Source organism: Lycorma delicatula, chromosome 1, assembly GCF_047948215.1.
Source record: "Lycorma delicatula isolate Av1 chromosome 1, ASM4794821v1, whole genome shotgun sequence".
NCBI classification, from domain to species: Eukaryota; Metazoa; Arthropoda; class Insecta; order Hemiptera; family Fulgoridae; genus Lycorma; species Lycorma delicatula.
In genome coordinates this window covers 313,963,623-313,987,472 of record NC_134455.1, presented here as the reverse complement: position 1 = coordinate 313,987,472, position 23,850 = coordinate 313,963,623, and the positions used below count along the sequence as shown (strand labels likewise).

Genomic DNA, 23,850 nt, shown 5'->3' with positions numbered 1-23,850 from the left:
TCCGTGGCGCGACTGGTAGCCTCTCAGCCTTGCTTGCATCTGGAGGACCCGGGTTCGAATCTCGGTCAGGCATGGCATTTTCACACACAATCATTCATCACATTCTCTGAAGAATGCCTAACGGTGGATCGAAAGGTTAAAAGAAAAAAAATGATTCTGTAAAGTATATTAAGTATATCGAATACTGTGAACTGTGCTGTTAGTGAAGGTTTTCCGTGAATTTTGGTTTGAACGTGATCGGTTTGCCATTAAAGCAATGCCGTATTTATTTACAACAGAGTGATACACTGATATGGTATTTGTTTTGAGTGTGTGTAATTGCAATGCTACAGTAGAATATGAAATACGTTGTTGAATATGAAAAACCATTAGCGCAACTTTTCGTAATCTTCAGAATACAGATTCACTACCTAATTTTCGTGCCAGCTACGAACGATCTGTCCAACACGACGTTGTCATTTATGAAATTATTACCGATGTAGTTCAATACAGTCCAAGCGTGAGTACAAATCGCTTTTCTAAGCGGGTTGGACTTTCGCATTCGATGATTTGGACGACACTTAAACAAAACAAGTTTTATCCTTATGATAAACAGGCGGTTCAACCTCTACATCCAGGAGGCGGTCTGCTTTGCTTGAAGTTCTGCAACTGGTGGAATACAAATCAACAACTCTACGAGTTTTTGTTTGTCGGCAAGCCAATTTCACTCGAGATTGCGTCAACAACTTACGCAATGAGCATAAATAGGCAGAAGAAAATCCTCGTGAAACGGTTGAAGGCAATTTTCAACACCGATTTAGCGTCAATGTACGGTGCGACCTTTAACTGTTTGTACTTTTCATATTACCTGGCCGCTTAAATAATGAGGTCTACATGCAATTTCTTCAAGAATAATTGCCGCAGGTGCTTGAATATATTACTTTAGCGCTGAGACGCAAATATACTTCCTGCACTATGGTGCGCCTCCCCACTTCTCTTGAGCCATACCACCACTCACTTAAATCATCATTTCCCTGAGAAATTGATCGGTCGTGGAAGTTCATATTCCTGGCCTGATCACCTGATCTAACACCTTTAGATTTTTGCGTCTGGGGATGGATGAAAAATATTGTGTAAAAAACAAAAATACATTTGAGAAACTTAAGCTGAGAAACTGAGATGTTTAAGGACAGCCCAGAAGCAGTATAAAACTGTGCCAAGAAATGTGTTGAAAATGGCGGGGTCATTTTTTAAAATTAAATTGGTACGTATAATGATGCTATTTTGTCTTGTGTACTGTTTCTAAATAAAATTCGAATTTTTCTTACTTTTCTTTGTTTTATTCAACTTATAATATTTTGTTCGAAATTAAATTCTCTATACGTTTTATTTAAACGTTTTGTGTTTATTACCCATTTAACAAAATTATTGTACGTAAAACATAAAAACACGCGGGTTTTATCCCAATTTATTCTTTTTCACCCCATATTTCTCAAGACTTAGTGTAGGTACGTTTATGGGACCTGTTTTATTCGGGTTTTCAGGCTAAAACCCACGTGAAATCACTAATTCTTTGCCCCTTAATTAACGTCCTAAAAATTTCAGTATGACCGAATTTCACCGGGATAGCTGAAATTCTAGCGAAATCTTTCACTAGCCGTTACTCACAAACGAAGAATTTTAGGACATATGTTTATATTAATTTTTTTACGTCTGGAATATGTTATGAAAGTTTCGGGAAAACTTCGTGAGTGAATCAAAACGCTGTATATCTACATAAAGTGAATCTACCCTATATCTCATAGAGTGAGACTCAACATAGAAATAAATAAATAAATATGCATAAACTCAAATGAATTTAAGAACAAGAAATTATTTAATTAAATCCAATATTTTAATTGAAAATAGAAACACACCGTTATGTAAAACTTTTTTTTTTTAATGAATTTATTCATTTACAAAAAAAAAGGAAAAGTGTTTACCTTTCGACAAAATTGATTAATTTCTTTTTTTGGAACAACCGATTATAGGTGATAAAGAAAAACGTAACATTACTATTTTTTAAAGGAATAATTTATACATAAGAAACTAACATGAAATTTGAAAATTGTGGTTACTGAGAAGAATACTATCTACATAATAAAGTAAAAAGTAATCTAAAATATTAATTTTATCGTAGATAAATTTATAGATAGCGTTTTAGTGTTTCATCTGGAAGGTTTTGTGTTTAAATCCCGTTCAGGTATGGAATTTTTCATGCACTACAAATTTCTATAGTTTAATCTCTTTTGTAGGTTGGTGTAAAGATGGCATCCGGCTTTATAAAATACACTAAATCTCACTCACATAAGACCAAAAAGAAAAATGAACATTAAAAAAACCAGAATATTTCTTTAATGGAATTGTATGTGTTCAAACACATTTTATTATAAAAAGGGCTAATATAATAACACAAATTAGTCTTTTCCAGAGTTGGTATAGAAATATCCAATTGACTAGTTTAAACGCACCTTCCATTCTTTTCTGTTTCTTTTAAGTTAAACATATTTACCTCAATTATCTGTTTTACGTATTCCAATCTTAGTCTTTCCTTACAGTTTTTATCTTCAACTTATTTCCTACTTCAAAATTAATAAAATATTTTTATTTTAATATTAATCCTAGTTCTAGTTTATCTTTTTACAAGATTCTGCCAATACTTTCTCGAGCAATTTCATTTAGAAATTTATCCACTCCATTTTCAAAAACCTCTTATAACACCATATTTCAACGGCTTATATTATTTTTCTTTATGTTTCCGCCTTTTCAATATTTTACTATCAAAAAGCGCTAAATTTTTTCTCAATTATTTTCTAGTATTAGTTTCTAAATATATGATGTACGTATTTGATACTAACAGATAAATTTTTTGCACAAACGCATTCTTGTTTGTGTCAGTCTACTTTTAGTATTTAGATTATTATCCTTTCTTATCTTCAGTTTTTTATCACTTGTTGACGAGTTTCGAAACCACTGCATTGTCAAAACTTATTGTGCTGAAATTTTAAATTTCTGTTAATCTTTGTATAGTACTTAATCTTTATATAGCCCTCCCAATATTTGACGCCAAATGATTAGAATTTTGTTTTGATTTTTTTTTTAATTATGCAACGGATTTAATAAAAGGACATACTCCAATGAAAATGGTAAAATCAATGAAATTAATTCACAATTGTGATAAAAGGAAGAAGAATGAACATTTTAGAAAATCTAGATATCTTTAAATTAAACAGCAACAATAAAACGGTCATAAATGAATAGATCAACAATCAAGAGGATGTCCTTTCCAAGAACCTCAATTTATTGAAAACAAGAAATAGATAAATAAAATCAGAAGATAAGTATAACAATTAATATTAAATAAACAAGAAGAAGACCAGATAAAGCATGACGTCAAATGTAGGGAAGGGCGTTGACTAAACGCTACATAAAGATTAAATGACATTTTATTTAAAAGTACCAGTACAATAAGTTTTGAGAATAGAGTGGTTCCGAAATGCGTCAACAAGTAATTAAATAATGAAGCTAAGACAGGTAAGCAGTACTCAACATAGAAACTATAGTGATCTTAGAGGAAAAGATAATAGTAAATATTATTTTAATAATAATTTTTAAATTACTAAGTTAGAAATAATTTTACTGCCTAATTACAAAATTTTTCCACTTATAGTACATTTATTCCTACCTTAAAATTTATTCCTCATTTCCTTCTTATCAGTCATATTTCATTACAGTTTTTTGTCTTAAAAAAAACGACAAAAGAATTTTTCCTTTAAAAAATAAAATAAGAAGATTATTCTAGCAAAATATACATGCTTTTTAGTATTTCTTCCTATTTCTCTGACAAAACAACAATCCCGTGAGTAAATCTAAACATATACAGTATATATTCTTTCTCCTTGGATTGTTTCTTCAACACTCAAATTTTTCCTTCAATTCTAGCAGTGGTTCTTCTGTGTACTAGTTGAAAAGCGGACTACATCCTTGTCTCAGAAAAAGATTTATTTTTGTAACTCTACCTCATTCTTATACTTATAAAAAATAACTCTTTTCCCCCTATATTAAGTTTGACTTTTTTTTAATCATTAATATTTTATTTTATATAATGAAATAGATTTTCCATATCTACGTTGGGGATGATGTAGATGGTTTTATTTATTTTTTTATGGCTGTCTCTCAAAAATAATCTGAGTGCAAGACTGGCCTCTACTATATTCATAATCTTTTTGAAACCAAACCAATTTTCATATATTGCAAATTTTACATTACGTCGTATTATTTGCTAATATTATTAGCAAGTATTATTGCTAGTATTATTTACTAACAGTGCATGAGACGTACTAACGATTTTAAGGTAATTCTCATATTTACTTACTTTCGCTTTCTGCCACGTTTTTATTTATTAATAATATATTATTACTATTGTCCTTTAATTAATTATTATTATGGTTATTTTATTAATAACCATATTATTTTAGTTTATTTTATTATTTTAGTTTCTTAACTATGATAAAAAAAATAAATCATATTTTTACTAATATATTATTTTGTTATGAAACTATTTATAACTTTTCAAAAGCTTTGGAAAAATATCACAATGAAGCTAGGGTAGTTGTGATAAAATAATCGGAAAGTATTAGCTTGTTTTTCTTCATGTAATTATACCCAGATTGCATGAAACATTTCAATTTTTTCACAAAGAATGAAATTTCCATTTTCATAATTCACACAATTCTAAGTATTTGGTTCTACTTCACAATAATTTTAAAAATCATGAAAGTCTTTTTACAAACTCGGATTAATATCCATTATCTAACCATCAAACAGATATTAGGTAACTCGTGTAGAGGTCTAATTTAAGATTGTCATACAATAAATGTAAATTTATGCAATCTAGCTTTTGAACTAGAAATAATTTTTGAGTAACTGTTTAAAAATAAGCATAGATTTATTTTTTATACCCCCAATACGTAATTGATAATAAACGGTAATCAGAATACCAGAATGTGGTTTTTACAGCTATATTCATCAGTGATATCTCAGACAAATGTCCTAATGGTTACACTCACTTAATTTGTGTCGGTCTGCGCTGCATTAAAACCGTTTTAATATTTTCTTTTATTTAGTTTTCATATAATTTTATCAGTATACGTTTTATACATTTCATACAATATTTTTGTACTTAATAATTTTAAATACACACACGCGCGCGCAGAGAGAGAAATAAAGAGGGTGAGAGAGTGAGTGAGAGAGAGAGAGAGAGATAATAATAATGAATCATATCATTACTGCACTCGCAATGTCTATTTAAGAAAAATAATTTATAGTTGGGAGAAATTTATTTTCGTTTAATTCAGCTCTTTCTTTCTATTTAAGCTTCGATTTATTTTAGCATAACATTTTAAATTCCTTACCTTACATCTTACAGATGGGTGTTTTCAACCGAAGATTGGCTATCCAGAGAATTACAGACATTCTGCTCCATAATGCCTGAGGATGACCACACTTCATTCTTTCACTCTTCATTCTTTTTGGGATTGGGTTTGGAATCCAATCCCAAATTTTCAATTGTAATCAACTTGGAATGGCCTAAATGATCGTCTCAGTATGTCTCTATAAATATATCAGTTTTCTTTGTTTCAAACGTTATCCTACTCCTAATGTCCTTTTTCTGCCCTTTATCCTGGAGAACTTGTTTATAGTAAAGAAATTAACATATGCAATTTCTATCTCCAACAGCTTATGTTGTAGTTTTTATCTGATTTTCGCATATCTGCTTCATACGATACACAACTCTCAATCACAGACTTAACGATATGCCTTTTCCCTTAATAAGATATCCATAACAACGAATGGAATTTTTTTTAAAGGTTTACTAATTTTAGTTACAATAACATTCTCATTTCTGACACTTGGTTAGATTTACTTCTAAATAGCGACATATTTAATTTCCAAATTTTAAAAGTTTCTCTACCTTATAGAAGAATGTATAATACATAATTTCAAGATCATTAACTTAAATTTTTCATTACATAAGCTCTTCTCGTTTTCGCTTTGTTGTGAGCTTAACAACCCCGAAGTATAATAGGCATCAACTAGAATTAATTTCTATGTAAATCAAGGTAATTTTAAAAAGCTTATTTCTGTGATGAATTGAGTGAAATTATTATTTTACAGGGCTAAATATCAATTGCATTTTGGCGGGCTTAAAATGCTGTTCAGCATCATGAAGGTAACGGGAAATCATATTACTCTCATTTTCTCTGGAAAACGTGAGATGGAATTCTTAGCACTCTTGGTAATGGTTAAACCATTTATCATTCTTTTCCCAGGGTCACCTACAACCATTTGGTTATGTCACTTAACAGACTTAAAATATATTTTATTTTAATTACATTATTATGACCACAGTCATAAAGCATTTCGTTTGCTGTTAAAAAAAATAAAAAAAACATATTTTTTGATATACTGATGTTAGAGTTAAAAGGATCAATTATGGTTACAAAAAAACCCTTTCTTTTTTTTGGCTTCTTTTTGTTTCAGTATTTTCGCCTCATATATGCTTCATGGAATTAACAAATAACATTAAATGTTTGCTAAAAATGTTAAGACTCTTGCCTACAACAAATCCAAGACCGACTGATCTAGAAGGCAGCATACTAAGCACTTCCTGAACTAAACGCTCTATTATTTCAAAGAATGATTTATTATTTTTCAATAGTTTTATTTGTATCGCTCATATCATATTTTATATGTATAAAGCTTTTCTTAGTTGAGTTTTTTCACTGACATTACACAATTATAAATATTTATTTTGAATTTTTTTTTTCAGAATGCATCGTTTCCTTTTGCAATCTCTTTTTGCGTTATTATTTATAACTGGAGCCGTCTGGGCTAGTTCAAACACATCAGAATCTAAAAAAGAAGATGTTGATAGAAATAGCTTAGCACAGTCTCCACTGCAAGCAAGTTCCTCTTCAAGTAAATTAATTTTATTTATGTATCTTATAATTTAATTTATTTTTTATCATTTAAAAGATGAAAATGACTTTTATTTTGTAAATTTTTTAACAATCTACATACTTATGTATATCAGTACGATGACTTATAATAACGAAAGGAATTTTTTTTTGTTCATTTAAAAAAACATTTTTCAAAAATTTGTTACGTTAATCAAACTTATTGTTATGTAGATTTCTAGATCTATTAAAATTCTAATCATATGGGTGAGAACATTTTAACTGAAACAAAGTAGTTTATCTGTATAAGTTGGTTTTTGCAATGAGTTTTAGGATATGTATGAAAATACGGCGAGAACGGCTGTTTTTCTACTTACTCTCTTTGACAGGTGGAAAATTAAATACAAAGAAATCCGATAACTCATATTCAATCATAACGTAATTTAATTAACATAAATCTACATAATTTAACTGGAGTGACTAGATCATAACTAACTTTCCTATTAATTTAAGAAAATTCTTAAAGAACTTTTACTGTAAGATTTTTTATCTGGTGGGTGAATTGTCCTTGATTAGGAAAAGGATAGGGTCTTATAAATTCTGTTTGACTGGGAGATCTTCCAAGCATTAAAATATTACTGCTAGTAATATTAATAACGTGCAAATATTTGTACCTTTGTCAAATTATATTACTTAAAAAAGATTATCTATTTTGAAAAATTAATAGAAAGATTTATGTAAGAAATACAAACTAAAACAAATGTTAATTGAAAATTTATTCATTATATTATACTCCGTCAATTCCCAATGTGAAAGTTAATATTATGTCCTTTCATCTGTAAGTTATGGATTCAAATTCTTGATAGGCTTAGGATTTGTCCCTTGCTAAATTAAATTATTCCTGCAGCCAATTCTTACGGATTATGCACGTTATTAATAAAAAGTTAAATTATTATAAGGTGAATTAAAAAAACGATATATATATTATTCATTTATAGCAACCAGAATCTCAGTTTCATTGTTATGAAAATGTACGTTTATTATTGATAAATTCTTTAAGAATAAGTATTTAATTTATCACACTGTGTATATAGTTTTGTTTTTGTTGATTATCTTGGATGGAGTATCAAAAAAACTCCCTTCTTGGTAAGAAAGCAATTGAACATTAAATGGACGAAATGCCATTGTTTTATCACTAAATAGCCATGATTTTATGTATAAAAAAAGAAGAACTTAACGGTTATTAGTGTAAAAAAGTATTTAGATTTTGTTGCTGATGTTAATGATTAAAGTTTAATTTAATTACATATGTTCATCTAAACGTGAACAAAGCAACAAACAAGGAACGGAAAAGTAATTAAAACCGATGAAGATGGAAAATATCTATTTACTAGCTCTTTAGCCAGTGAACGAAAACTTCTTTTATAAAATTCTAAGTAATAATGATCAATTTTTGTGATCAAATAATCTAACAATACATTATCTAATAATGTATTATTATATATTATATCGATTTTTACTATTGTTCAAAAGATAGAAAAATAAAGAAATTTCCTGCTGTTGGGAAAAACCATTAAGAACTGAGAGATAATATCAAGAGAAAATGCTTTGTGAAAGCAAATTATTATAAAAATAATTATGCATAGTAAAAAATATTGAAAAAATCAATGTAATAATTAGTTTATAATTTACTTATTATTTATTACTTATTATAATTACTATATAATTATTTTTTAAAAATTTACAATGTTTTAAATTTATCACTAAAACAATTGCTTAATGAAGTAGAACATTTAAAAAAAACAAACATTGATTTATATATAATAAATTGAGAATTGCAATAATTTTAGTAATGCATAATTTTTTTGTATTATAGTTCAAGTCAATAAATGAAATTTAAAAAGTTGCCGGATACAAGATAATATTATTTCTCACATTAAACTATATTTTTATACAATTGCATGGAAAGATGTTTGCAATATTTTTTCATAAAATTGATAGAGAATTTTAGGTTAATATTTTCTGTAAAATAATATCCTACTTATAAAATTAATTATTTTAGTTTTAGGTTAAATTTTAACACACATAAAAAAAATATATTTTCTTTAGATGACGTCTCTAACAATGGAAACTTGATAGCATTGCTGTCAAATGGAGGGATTGCAGCTGTCGGTCTTCTTTCATTTGCAGCAGTTGTTATGGTGATTTTACAATTATTTGGATTCCGTTGGTGTTCAATACTTGGTAGCTGTGGTGATTTGCACCAAAATGGCTATTATGGTGACGGATATAACTCCGGTGGATACAGCCAATCATCGTACTATACACCGTCCACTTATCAAAAAAGGTACAATTTATTAGATTTTAACATTATTACTTAGGCATAATACTGTGTCGCTTATAGTAATAATTATTATTACTAACATATTTCTAGATTTCTTTTTAAATAAAGTAGCTTTTATAGGAAAGTAAATTTTACTAAACGGTCTAGTTTAATTCAGTGAAATAATTTAATATTAAACAAAAGTCTGAGCATGGGCAAATATTTTCTTAAGAAGAGTTGAGTTTATTCTAATCCAGATCTGCCTTTAGTTCTAAGTCACTTAGTATCTATAGGAAAGACAATTTTTCCAATACATATTTTTAACAGAATGATTAAAAATCATTGAACAGCAATGTAGTTTTCTTACTTTGGATAGACATCATTATATATGATAAATTGAAAGCAAGATGATTTCTGGAGGTCTTGAATTATTCTTATGACTGACGTTTGTATCGACTCGTGGAACATGGATTACCCACTTCCCTTTAACCACTCCTTGATCTTTTGTTCCCTTTGATGCTGTTGAATTTTGCCTAGATGCGAATTGATCCAAATTAACCTAGTACGGACCTGTTTGACTTACTAGATTGGTATTTGATTTGTTTGGAAGATATTATTGCGAGCTTCATCGTGGAAGTTCTTTCATCCATCAACAAATATTCCAACTCATACTATTCATAAATCTGCCAACTTATTTTACTACATCACATATTCCTCGCATTTAAATAACAAATTACAGATCTGATGTCATAGTTAATTGACTTAAGAATATTTAACAGTGAAATAATAACGCTGTGCATAAGCAGTATGATAACCCTCCACCTTTACGAGACGAAGAAGTTGTTTCTTGCCGGATAGCTTCTATTTATAAACGGATACTCAAAAAATTATCTACATCCTCAGTTCCTAATTAATTTTTCAATAAAATTCATTCCCGTATATAATTATAAAATATATTATTTTCAAAATGTAATTTATAAAAAATTGCTCAACGTAAAATCTTGCATTATAATTTTATAATTTTACTTTGCCCTCTTTCATAATTTACAAAGCAAAAAATAATAAAGATACCTCTGATATCAAGTGAGATCACATCATGTAGAGAGATACACACACACACACACATACACACACATCATGTAGAGATACTTTCATTTGATTTGATTCATGGAATTCAGTTATGCACAACTAGAAATGTCTTACAGTTAAGTGTTGGAAATGTTTACATTTTCCTGAAGGCAGGTCCAAACCCTTCGCTCCGTATTTTTTGAGATGAGCAGGGCATCAGCCCTGATGCCCTACGATGGGTTTGGAACCGCCTTCAGGGAAATGGTGGATATTTCCAACAGCTGGTGTAAATAATTACCATTTTTGCATAACTACATTCCATGAATCGTCGGGTACGTCGGCTACGTTGGGTAGCAGCCAATCAGCCCTTAAGCAACATCATTGTGGTTTTATCTGGACTGAAAATTATCTTATGTTGGAGAATCCACAGTCGGAGTGTCTCACAAGCACGAGCAGCTCGGTACTCTACCTCGTTACGCGAATCTCCTTCAGTCAGTAGCAGAACGTCGTCAGCATAAGCGACGATTTGATACCACATGGCAACCTTAAACGCAACATCGAATCGAATTCTATAAACCAAAGAAGAGGACAGAACACTGTCCTGAGGGCATCCTTTAGTTAAGGTCTTACGAACCTCCGAGCCACCGTCACGCAGGGAAACGGTCCGATGGCTGAAATAACTTGAGAGAACTTCTTGTTCATTTCGTGTACACTTAACCTTCTGCAAATGAAACAGGGCAGAGGGTCACTATAATTTGTTAAATGCTCTCGATATGTCCAGAAAAATTATTAATACATATTTAAATGGGCCAGAGGAAGCTATATTCATCACCTTTCGTGATGATATTCCAGTTCATTTCGTGTTCACTTACTCTTCTGCATCTGAAACAGGGCAGAGGGCCACCATAAGTTGTTAAAGTTCTCTTCAACGCCCCAAGGGACTCTATTCCCTTGATCCTGAACGAAGGAGCCCCAGGAATTACGCTTGGTGGACATAATGCTATGAAAGCACCTAGCCCTCGCTCTACGGTAATCTGCAGTTAGAGTCGCACGCCGATCGGTATCACCCTCTTGCTGCTCAACCCTTCTGAGTCTGTTCATAGACTGCTTCATTGCTGTCAGCAATGAACTGCAACATTGAACAGCAACTGGTCTGCAACATTAAAGAGCTTAAAATTGTGCTGCGTGATGAAACTGTCAATTAGACCGGTGCCATGATCAGTGATTCCACTGTGCCAGAAAAGCGACTTCGCATTAACATCCGCACCAATAAGGGTTGGACCATTACTCACAATACGAAGGATCCTATCCATTTCGCAAGGTGTTCGTCAGTGGAATCCCTGTATTGGAAATATGAACTAACTGTAAGGTTCTATCCGCGAATGGCAAGTCTGACCAAAACATGATGCGCGTCAGAAACCTGCCGTATAAAGACACTATCAAACGACTTCCTGTATAGTATAGCAGATATACTGGTTTGTCCTACACAAAACTTATTCCAGTTGTGAAAGCCTGGCAGATCACCCCTAATGACATACGGATGCTGCAGAAGGACATCATCGAGGATCTGTCTTTCTACAATCTCACCTAACTCAACTTGAACTACATAAGCACGCTGGGTATTTCGTTGACCGAACCTAACCATCTAAGGAATTAAAGAACAGCGCAACGGCTCTTACTTAACAGCCATACTCCTTGCTAAGAACTGGGTGCTCGTGAGTCTTGTGCAACCTCTTACAGTTAGCACAGGCCGGAGCCTCGAACCTATGCAAACAATCGTCACGTTTTTGAACTCCCTTGCCACAATGGCATACACCAAGGCAAACTTACAAAATTTAGCCCTCTGACCATATCTGCAGCACTTGAAACATCTTTGGACATCCATGCACTGTTTAGTCGGTAGGAACCTAAATCGCTAAACAGTCTGCCTGCAGACGTAAATTTTTGAAATAGACCAGAACTTACCGGAAAGACTCCGTGATATTTCTGGGTATCACGCCTACCCGTTTTAAAGTTCAACCTGCAGTCCCGCCGGAAGGCGGCTTTATCCAAATTAATGTTCTGCTTCCTAATGAGGGAGAAGACAGCCTTGTCGGTCAGGTTACATTCAATATCATAGACTATAATACGGAGCCTACGCGTTCTCTTAGGGTCTATTTTCACATTCAATCGCTTAACCGCCGTGGAATCTCTAATTGCCTGAATGGTCTTTGTATCATCCGCTACCACAATTAATCCCTTGCCAGTCTCTTTAATAATCCTGAATTTTAGACCTTTCCGGACACCCCGAAGAGCAACCTAGAGGTCTTTCTTCAGCTGACTGCTGAACACAGTCGAGCCCTATTAATAAACGCAACCTCAGGTTTCTTAGAGGACTGGCTGGTTTTATGTCTGCCCCTGACAGCCGCAGCATACCTATGCTGTTGCATCGGGGCCGGGACTGGTTTATGAGTCACAGTTATTTCTTTGGATCTTGAGGCAAGATTTTTGAAACACTCGAGCTGTGAAAGCCGTTAGGAAGAATTCGAGTCGAGGTAATAATCTCCTCTTGGTGCTACCAAGAGGAGATTATTACCTAATGTACTAGTGCTGCTGCACTAGTACACTTAGGGTTTGCTAAATAGGAAGACAAGCCACCCTGTTCCGCCAAAACATCATAGGCCAAAGGAGCAGAACTGCCAGGCCTGTCCCCGGCTTGTAAAAACTCTTCAATAAGTGGGTTCATACCCTCCCGGGTGGTCACCCCCATATCTACTTCTGAATATCGTTGTTAGGGGCAGTGTTCAAGGAGATCGAAGGACAAAGCTCCGGCTCCCTCATCCGACTAGGCTTCTTACCTACCTCACTAACATCTGTCTTGGTCGGAGATGCCTTGACCTAACAGCATACGAACAAAATGCTCGCTTTATTCCTTCTATTTAGAGATATTGGGTACAAGCCTACAAGCGTGACGACTACCCGCAGCGAGCCACGGTCAGCTCCTGTGTTTTCCTGTCACTCTTTACACCTCTTCGCCGCTACTGGATCAAATGTGTGAAATCAAAGATCTACACACAGTTACAGATTACGGCCCCCGCTCTAAAATAGCGCGAGCAGGACTAAGCGTAAAGGACCCTTTGCTCGTAACACAGACTTTCGACCAGGAGTCGTTGCCACTCTTTTGCCGCGATGAGGAGGGTGCTTGAACAAATCCTGCGCCAAATTCTCTGAATCCCCGTGAAAAGGGTATGAATCGTCTTAACAGTAAGGGCGCAAAACCGTTGTAACAGTTCTCAGACAGCAAGATTGTGAAACTGGGGAAGGTCAACCACCAACTCAAAAATAGCACTGAAAAAGACTTAATACAACGCAAACCTCTTCGTGAATAGAGACCAGAGGTTAGTGTTTGATATCAGGAAGTTTTTTCCCGATAATTTGACGGTAACTACTTCAGCCGCATGCACTTGTTTGCAATTATTTAAAAAAAAAACTTACTGAGCTCGAAGATCATTGTAACCAACACTTCAAATTAATACGATATTTGCCTAAACAGATAATATTTTTTGATCAAGTTTTTTTTTTTTAAATTCCTGATATATGTAGTTACAGATTTGTATTTATAAAATCTTTTTAATGGTCTCTGTATCAACTATTTATTAATGTCTAATGAAAAAGAAAAAAATGTAAACATTGATAATAACGCTGACACAATTTCAATTATCCAACTGAGTTAGACTTATTATAAAGTGGAAATAATATTCCGTCGAGCTCCGTTGTGGAGTAGTAGAGTTTCGGTCTTTCATCCGGGGGTTCGGGTTTGAATCCGGGTCGGCATGATGTTTTTAATACGCTTCAAAATTCAATTTTCATATTCCCATGTATAAACCAAGAATTCTGTGGTGAGTTAATTCATCAAGCAAATTAAATCCTATAAAATTTTAAATGAAAATTTCTAAACATGAGCAGCCATCTGATGACTTAATCTTAAGTTAGATGAGTATTGGCTAATTGGATGTACTGAGCAGTCATCAGTTTGGTAGCAGTTCTACGAAATTTACTGTACGATCATTTAGAAGTCTCATTTTGAAATGCAGGAGAATGCTGTTGGAAAGGGAAGATGCTTTTTAATCTCGTATATTACGTCTTTTTAATTTACTTTGGCTTTTTCTTCTTTTTGTACCTTTTTTATTTTATAAACTTTTAAGTTTTATTTTTATTATAATTAAAAAAAATATCGAAATATTCTGGGGATCATCAAAAAGTGTTCTTGACTCATTGTTCAAAAAAAGGTGTTGCAGATGATTTATTGTAAATGTACAATTTTATATTTTTATTCACCTGTTAATTATATTTATACATTTACTAAATGAAAAAATATAAAAAAATAATTAGAAAATTTACCACAATGCAGTGTTTATATTGTTATTATGTTATTTTATTTTTTGAAAAATGACAATGTTTGTAATAATATAATAAACTAAGTAATTTATTAATAGGTAGGTATACAAATCTACCTACAATGCTAATAATTGATCTGGTCAACAAAATTTAAATATTAAATGAGTAACAGAATCAATAATTAGTAAAGTTTAATAATTTTATTATACTGAATTAATTGAATTAGTTTTCTCTCATCCCCAATCAGTTTTTTATCATTTACCTCGAGTTTTATTTTTAATTGAAATTAGCCGTAATAATAAAACCCATTCTTTTGAAACTCAATCTGTAATTTTTTAAATTGTACTGGAATAATTTGCATAATCCAAATTTCAATACTTTATCATCAGGTTAATTGAGAAAATCTTAAAATGTTTGTGAGCTATTTTGGTTTTTTCTATAATTAGTTCTCTTACCGAAGATTGTAATGCTATCTTTAGTTATCCTCGTGTAAATCATTTACCTTTCGGTTTTATTAAATTTGAAATACAATCTTTCCTAAAATAAATGCTATCATTTATTTGACAAAATTATACACTAATAAATAAAATTGTTGTTATTTTTTATATACCTTGTTATAAGGGTTCTTGATGAAGGGATAATAAGTAGAGTTTTTGCAACTCTTCCATTTCGTGTTGAGTTTATTCACGATTTGGAATTGTATATTCTTAATATCAACCAATGTATTGTTTCGTCTTTCCTTTGAAATAAATTTATCAGTTAATACGCCGTAATCTATGTGGCATCTCACTGTTGTACAAGAGGTTTAATGCTTTGTGATTTGATGATTTTCTAATTCTAGCTGACGTGAAAAAACTACAATTTTTCACTTTAAAACAGATTTCTGATTTAAAAAAACTTTTATTAAACCAATGTGGACATAATTCAAACTGTGAGAAACAAAAGCAGTCCAAACATGGAAATTTTACAACCATTTTAATCGATCTATCGGTTGATACGCCTTAGTCTATGTGGCATCTCACTGTTGTAAAGGCGGTTTAGTGCTTTGTAATTTGATTATTTATTGTAATTTGATGCAAAATGTTTTAACATTGTCCACAATGGATCTCTCATAACGTACTCTTCACTCGTTGTTACCACACGCTTACTGATATCACCGTCATCGCAACTGCGACAAATACGCCGCGCAGAATACTCACTTAATTGCTGATGGTTCCCACTGATCCTGGCAATATTTCTATCGCTTGGTCTGCAGAACCAGGAATTTTCATCGTCCGCATCCTTACGTTTTTCTGTAAATTCTTATTTCGGTCTGGTATCCCTTCTAGTCGAACAACATCTTTTGGATATGCCATTGTCGGTATTAAAAAAAAAAAAAAAAAAAAAAAAAAAAAAAACAGATTATTAAACGAACCTGTTAATTTGAGAAAAGAACCCTTTTTAGTTCCTTCTGGATTCTTCTTTTCATTATTATTTTCCTTTTCTTTCTTCTTAATTGGAAGAAATTCGTTACCCTGGTCTGTTATACTGATCCTGTTACAATATTTAATTATTGTTCGTAAATATGAACAGTATATCGATTTATAGAAATGTAATAAAACAAGTGTATTAACCAAACAATAACATCGGCTACATAAGCCGATCAAGTCCATTTAAAAGCAATCGAATCTTTGACTAGATTAGAATATAGATTCTGTAGTATCAAAAAAGAGGTGATGGTGCTAGTACAAACCATCAACTGCAAACAACTTTGGAGTTTAGTATGACACTGCTGATTAATCATTGATTATTTATGGTCCATCTGTTAATTTGTGTAACTTATTTTAATTATCAATATTTCAATATTCTAGGTCGTTAAAAAACTAAGAGTTCAAAAAAATATAAAACACAATAAAAATGCAGAATTATAGTGTAATAATAATACAAATAGAGTAAAATATAAAAAAATGTAATATTTTAAAAATAGTTATGTTATTACGTATATCTTTTCTATTGTTATTTTTTATGTTTTTAATGATTATTGAAATAAACTCAATTGCAGGTTGCACAGTAATAGAGAGTTCTATGATTCAAATTCTAGAAAAGGCAGTTACTTTTATACGGATTTGAATACTACTAGATCGTGGATATCGGTCTTCTTCAGTGGTTGGGTTTCAATTAATCACACATCTCAGGAATTGTCAACCTGAGACTGTACAAGACTACAACACCTCATTTACATTCATACATATCATCCTCATTCATTCTCTGATGTAATACCTTACGGTAGTTCGGAGGCTAAACAGAAAAAGAGAGACGTTGCATAACAATGATAAACTGGGGACAAGCGCTAAAGAGAGCTTTTATGTTAGAATAGATTAGTTCTAAACAAATTGTAAAATGATTATAAATAATATTTTCCCTGCTCTCACAGTCCGTAAATAAATATTTGTTAAATAGTAAATTAAATAGTTTTTTAAATTTTGTTTTTATTTTTTGATAATAAAGATTAATGGTATTTTATATTTCAGCCAAGTATAAAAACTTCGAATCTTAATTTCTATTGTGCTATCAAACAGTAATGCTTCAATTATCACTGCAAATTTCAACTGTTGGTTGTATTATGCCTACACACCCTAAATTTGACTAATGAGTTATTAAGTAACTGCGGATCTACCACCGTCGAACGGTAGATTTTGTTCTCGAAAATAAGAATAATAAATCTAAGCCTGGCTGTACTCACTGAAATGAATATATTGGAACTGGTTGGCCATGACATAACCATATTGATAAATTATGTGGGTGGAACTTTTGATCCTTAATTTCTGAACAAGTTCTAATTTAGCAGTTAATTAACTATTAACTGGATCGACAGTTATCTAACTTAAACTTAATTTAACTACTGACATTAATTATTATAATAAAAAAATTTACTATTGTAGTTGATCATTCAGAATGTAATGAACTAACAGTTTATGATTGAAATAACTGAATTTAACAATTAGTTTTTAAGTACAGTTATAAATTATTAAATAATTTAATAGCTAAATTGTGAATTTTTTTAATATCTCAACGATACCACACAGCAAGATGGACTTTTAGGATGACCTTATAACAAATAAAAATCTTTCTTGTGTGATTTTAATGACTTGTATTAGTTAATAATTCTGACATTTATATAATTTTGTTTTCTTTTAGTGACAAACTAACATCTCTATTCAGTTATAAGGCTAATTCCGTCGTATCATCAACCTTTGGTATACATATTTTATTCATCGTTATATGAGAAAAGGTGTTCTTAAATGAAATTACAATTTAAACAAATCAATCACATAAAAATCCCATGGTATTCACTTTACTGTTATGACAATAAAACAAAAAAAAAATTGGTAAATATCTTGCTAGCTTTTTGAACAACTGGTCTCAGGTTTGATTCCTGGAAATCCGGTTTTGTTGGAAATCTATACTTTTTAGAGCCCAACTAGTCTATCTAGACCAAAAAAACATATGTATATAAAAGTGCGTACCAATGTACGTATGTATGTCACACTATTTGTGGCCTTATATCACAGGATTGACCAAACCAATCTTCTTCAAATTTGGCCCAAATATTTTTTACATGCGGCAGAAATCATATTATCTTTTTCAAAATTCTTTAAAGCGGGGAGGGAATATCCTCAAAAAAAATCAATTCGAATTTCTTCAGAGGCATTTTTGAGAAAAATTTATTTAAGCAAATTTGTTACCTTCAATGCATATAAATAATAATAATAACAATAAAACAAACTCAATCCCAGTCTTTTTAAATTGAGATATATGTTTTTTTTTGTTATTTTGCTGTACCTCTCTTAGGTTTAAAAGCTTTAAACATTTTTAAAAGAGCTATCAAGGAATTGTCTACAATTTCTTTTTTAAGTATTGACCCCGAACCTAAACTGCAGAAAGGTTTTTTGAAAATTTCCTTTTTGTTATTTTAGTCTTTATTCAATTTTTTTTTTTAGATTTAGAGAAAAATTTACTTAAGCAGATTTGTTAAGATTAATCTACCTCTATGAATATTTTTGGATAAAACCTTTTTAAAACTTATTCCCATTTCTTAAAAAAAAGTATATTCTATTCTTTTTTGTTTATTTTTTTGGCTCCAACTCTTTTAATTTTTATTATTAATAACCGTTAAAGTCATGCACTACTTTGCCAGCTTTATTTGTTTGTTATCGAAGTGTGTGTATTTATTTATTCATTCATCTGTATTATATGAAGAAATAATTCAGTCTGTATTTATCAACAGTCATAGATTTTGTGCTGGTTAGCTAGTTAGATAACAAAGCTGATTAAAAAAAGCAAAAAGTACATTTACACAATCTCAATTCAAATCAGGTTATTAAATCAAATAAATGACGAAATCATCAACAAAATAATCATAATCATCATTAAATAGGTGACAACAATATCAAAACCTCAAGAACAGATTAATTCAATGTCAAGAATGATAATAGTAACCAAATATCTTTTAAAAGCACGAGTAAAGTTACATTTTTTATATTTATTTATGGTGTATTTAATTAAAGCTTTGCTTCAGAAACATAGCCGTATTTCTCTAATGATGATATTCGGTGTTTAGGAATATTAACATAACTGTTTGTAGCCATTCGAGTTGATATCTAGTAAGAAAATCATAAGAATTAGCCCGCAAAATATTACCGTATCCGATCACCGTTTGTATTAATGCGTAATCGGTTGATGGTAATATATTTTTATTTTAAAAAATCCTCAAAATAACAAATTTATAAAAAAAGTATCCTTATATACGTTCTGAACTTATTAATTCGAATATTAAATTTGAACTGTCTGTCAAAAACAGCACGTAAATGACTAAAATCCGAAGCATAATAAAGAATTACATAATAAACGAGGACTAACACGATTTCAATTAAGACTGTATATCTGTAAATGTTTATAAGTAAACCCTCCGTATATTTTCATTTCGTTTGTTTCTATTCATTCAATCTTTTTTAATCTCTTCCACGCCACGTTTCAGATGCCCTTAGTCTTACATTTTATATTTTTCTTAGTTTCTATGTTTAATATCCATATGGAATTACATTCCAAGTATTTTTTATTTTTTATTTTCCTAATGTGTATGTTGTAATCTGTTCAACTAGTGAACAATAAACGACCCCACTACACAGACAATTAGGTGAAGATGATATGTATGACATATAAATGAAATGCAGTCTTGTACAAACTAAGGCCGATTATTCCTGAGGTGTATGGGTTAATTAAACCCTAACCACCAAAGTACACCGATATCCACGATCTGCTATTCGAACCCGTATAAAAGCAACCGACTATTACTAGGATTCGACCTGAGAACCTTCAATTTCGAAAATCAGCTGTTAAATAACTGATGAGTTTAACGATAGCTCAGCACGGTGGGCATTAAAAGAATTTTATAAGAAGATTCTTCAAATCTAACTCTACCTTATATTTAATTACTACTTATTCTATAATTAACTACTTTTTCTTCTTCTACTTCTTCTTCTGTAAGTGATCCCTTATCGTTGCTATTGTTGTTTTCCATTTTTGCAATATTCTGTCAATAAGATACAGTTAAACATTATATCTGTAAAAATAGTTGTGTTCTTTTGCGGGCATCAACTGTTATGGTCATTTGTCCGATGAAAATTTGTAGCGTATGAAAAATGCCGTGCCTGACCGGAAATTTAAAAAATAAATTCTAAAATAAATATTTATCTGTATTTACTAGTTAATTATATAATGTGAGGTGTTATTTTTTTCTTATTGGTTATGTTTCAGAACCGGTATCTAAGATTTTCAATAAAAAATTATCAATAAATTTGTACAATTATTATTTTTATTCATATTTTATACAAAATTTCACAGATTTCTTTTAATAATGTGAATGCTAAAATAAAACATTCCACATTTAAAATATAGCGTACCAGAATTTTATTTCTAACAAATTTTCATGTTCGCAATGACATTTATGCAGTCATAATAAATTGCTTGATATTTATTTCATGAAAATCGTTGAAGCTATTTTCAAGATACACTGCCAAAAAAGAAAAAAACAAAAACGAAAAACTACCCAAATGTCAACTTCTCCTATCTTATACTGATTAAATTCTCAAATTTTGTTCCTAGTACAGTCTTATTTAAATTACTTAACTCAGTTTTAAATGAAATAACAATGTTTTGGTAATTCTGTTAGTCGTTAGATAAACCTTTCTTAGTTAGAGGAAACAAATAACAGGTGTATGTGAAGGAAACATACAACAAAAAACATTAAGTAAACAGGAAGCAAGCAGACAGAACTCACTACATGTTTATGATATTCTACAATACTCCAATCTTAAAACGTGTGTAAAGGATATTTACTGTTTACTCTGTAAATTGTCCTGAATTACGTATGGTAAGACGGTTAAGACAGTTATTTAACTGTTTATTTTTCAGCTAATTATTTAATTGATTTAGTAATAAAAGCTAATTTATTGTAGAGTATATAAAAAAAATAAATTACATTAACATATTACATAAAGAAGATGAAATAAAATTCCATTATTTGACTAAATTGATATATCCGCAGTAGATGACATTATTAATCATTTCGGGAAGCATTCAGATCGTAGGAACAGTAGAGGAAATAAATATAATTTAAATAATTATAAATAACTATACTTTTTAATCAAATTTAAATAAATATTTAATTCAGGTTATAATACAATTATACATTATAAAATATAGATCACATCAAGAATGTGAAAGTTAGTTTTGCTATAATTCTTAGATAAAAAAAGTAACTGTTTTAGCATTTTCTTGGCAGAATCCACAAAAACCATAATTAAAATAAAAATAAAAATAAAAATTATTCGGAATAGAATTACAAACTGCACAACCTTAAATAAAAAACAAAAATAAAGACATATTTGTTTTCTGTCTATATTAGTAAATCAATCTATAAATAATATGCTAAGGAATGACGACAGTTCTGTACCATTTATAAATCAACACAAATCTCCATAAATGTGGTCTTGGTGGATGCAAAATTACTTCCCGGGAAGTTTATATCAAAAAGATTTAATGTGAAAAAGAAAGTGAAGAAGTGTTGAAAGTACAAAAAAGTTAGTTAAATTTCAAATTTGTTTCACTGGCCCATTGATGCATCCAATAGCCACCGACCGTTCGTTGTGATACAACCAGAATCCGTATTAAGGTTTTGTAGCAGCTATGTTTGTCATGTTTTCTAATATTCTGTACACTTTGTTACTATAATATTTCAATCATTGAACTAATATATTCATTTCATTAATATTTAGTAATATTTCATTTAGAAATAAATTATTCCTGTAATTAACGTGATTTGTTTTTATATTTTTATAAAATTTAAATTCCAAAATTTTCGGATTGGTCTACTTGGGAAATAGTTATTTTATGAAATAATAACATGCAACAATAAATTAATTTAATTAAAATCCATATACAATAAAATTACATTTTTTAAATGTAATTTTATTTGGTTAATATCTGAGTATGTTTAAAGTAAATGATAAATGAACCTTTGTAAATTTAATTTATTCCTTGTTTCAAATATAATTACAAATAAATATATATTACAATCAATTTGGTCTACTTCATCTAGTTTTCAGATACCCGTAGTGAGAGTTAAATCTAAATATTTGATTATGTTTTATCTATGATTATTAGTCCTCTTCAAAGTTCCATGCTCATCAACAAAAAATACATTTTTTATCTGAATATTCCTTAAATAAAATAAGAAATACCAACATTCAGAAAGATATACCATCAACACATGCACTGAAATAAAACTATTTGGCAATAAATTTATTAGATAACGGGCATACTGGTTTAACGGACTAAAAGATAAAATTATATTTAATACAATTTATCAATTTCTTGATTTCATATAAATTGTACTGTTACTTTTAAATGTATTTTGATCGTTCATTAAAATACACTATTGCACACGTATGCGTGTGCATGATATACTAATTTAGTAAAGTTAAGAAACCTATAATCATGCTTGGTGTATTGCATAACTTGTTTTCTTTTTTTTATACCAAATTTTTACGGTTAACTCGCATAATTCTACAGACATACATAGGAAAACCATAGTCTTAAAGATATATAAAAATCATGACGCATTTAAATAAATACTATAATTTTACTTCCACTTTTTTTCAGGTCTTTGGAGTACATCGGACCAATTCTGAAAGCTCTTAGTTCTGCTTACGATAAATACGGTAAAGTAAATTCCGCGACAGAATCAATTGATAAGAAATCATAAGTTATGAATATAAAAATATTTTATAAGAAATTTTCTAAGAAAAACTTACTTGACTGATAATTATTAATAAATGTTCCTAACAATATTTATAACTTAGATATTCATTTTTTAATATAATTTTTTTTATTTTACTTGTTTTACTAAAATTAAGAAAGTAACAGTAAATGTAAACGATTTAATAACTACGTTTAAATGAAAATACTTGTTTTAACAAAAATGAGGTATTTCCTGTTTTTTTTTTCATGAGTGAACGAGCACTCCTCTATTTTGATGCAATTGTTTTAATTAAACAAACATATGAATTTATTTGTTACAAAGCAAAAAGGGAACTGTCTTTTTACTTTTTAATTAAACTTTCAATTCAGATTTATTCAGCAGTTCAATGTTACGTTTGTTAAATCAAAATTAATTGTGTAATTAAATATATATATATATATAGTATAATTGATACTATAGTATATATAACTATAAATATAATAGTATATAGTAATTTATACATATATATAAAGTGTATTAACATATTTTTTTTTAGTAATATTTTTATTTGATTTGTGAAATTTGATTGTGTAGTTATGAAATAAAAATTATAATCAATTTGTAGTATTTTTTATAATTTTATCATTTCTAAGCCTAACACAAAATAAGTCAAAATAAACTCACATGTACAATAATAGAAACCGAACACGGTTATACGAGAGAACTTTTCAGGAGTCGAAAAACTCACGTCCGGTCTCCACCAACTTCATTTCTAAGACTAATGTTTTTAAATTTAATATTTTGTTGTCTAAAATGAGGTTTGA

At 30.2% G+C, this 23,850-nt stretch overlaps 1 protein-coding gene across 3 annotated transcripts in view; it reads left to right on the top strand.

The window, feature by feature from the left end:
- The window catches only part of LOC142318345 (uncharacterized), a 31,203-nt gene extending 7,783 nt beyond the window's left edge, over positions 1 to 23,420 (top strand). For 2 of the 3 annotated variants that reach the window (XM_075354935.1, XM_075354934.1), the window contains exons 2-4: positions 6,851 to 6,999; positions 9,087 to 9,324; positions 22,948 to 23,420. In XM_075354935.1, coding sequence (XP_075211050.1) covers positions 6,852 to 6,999; positions 9,087 to 9,324; positions 22,948 to 23,050 — 489 coding nt within the window. In that variant the 5' untranslated portion in view covers position 6,851 and the 3' untranslated portion in view covers positions 23,051 to 23,420. Of the gene's footprint in view, positions 1 to 3,461; positions 3,553 to 6,850; positions 7,000 to 9,086; positions 9,325 to 22,947 lie in introns of those variants that run through there. The other variant, XM_075354936.1, reaches the window with a different exon arrangement.
- Positions 23,421 to 23,850: the final 430 nt, after the last annotated feature.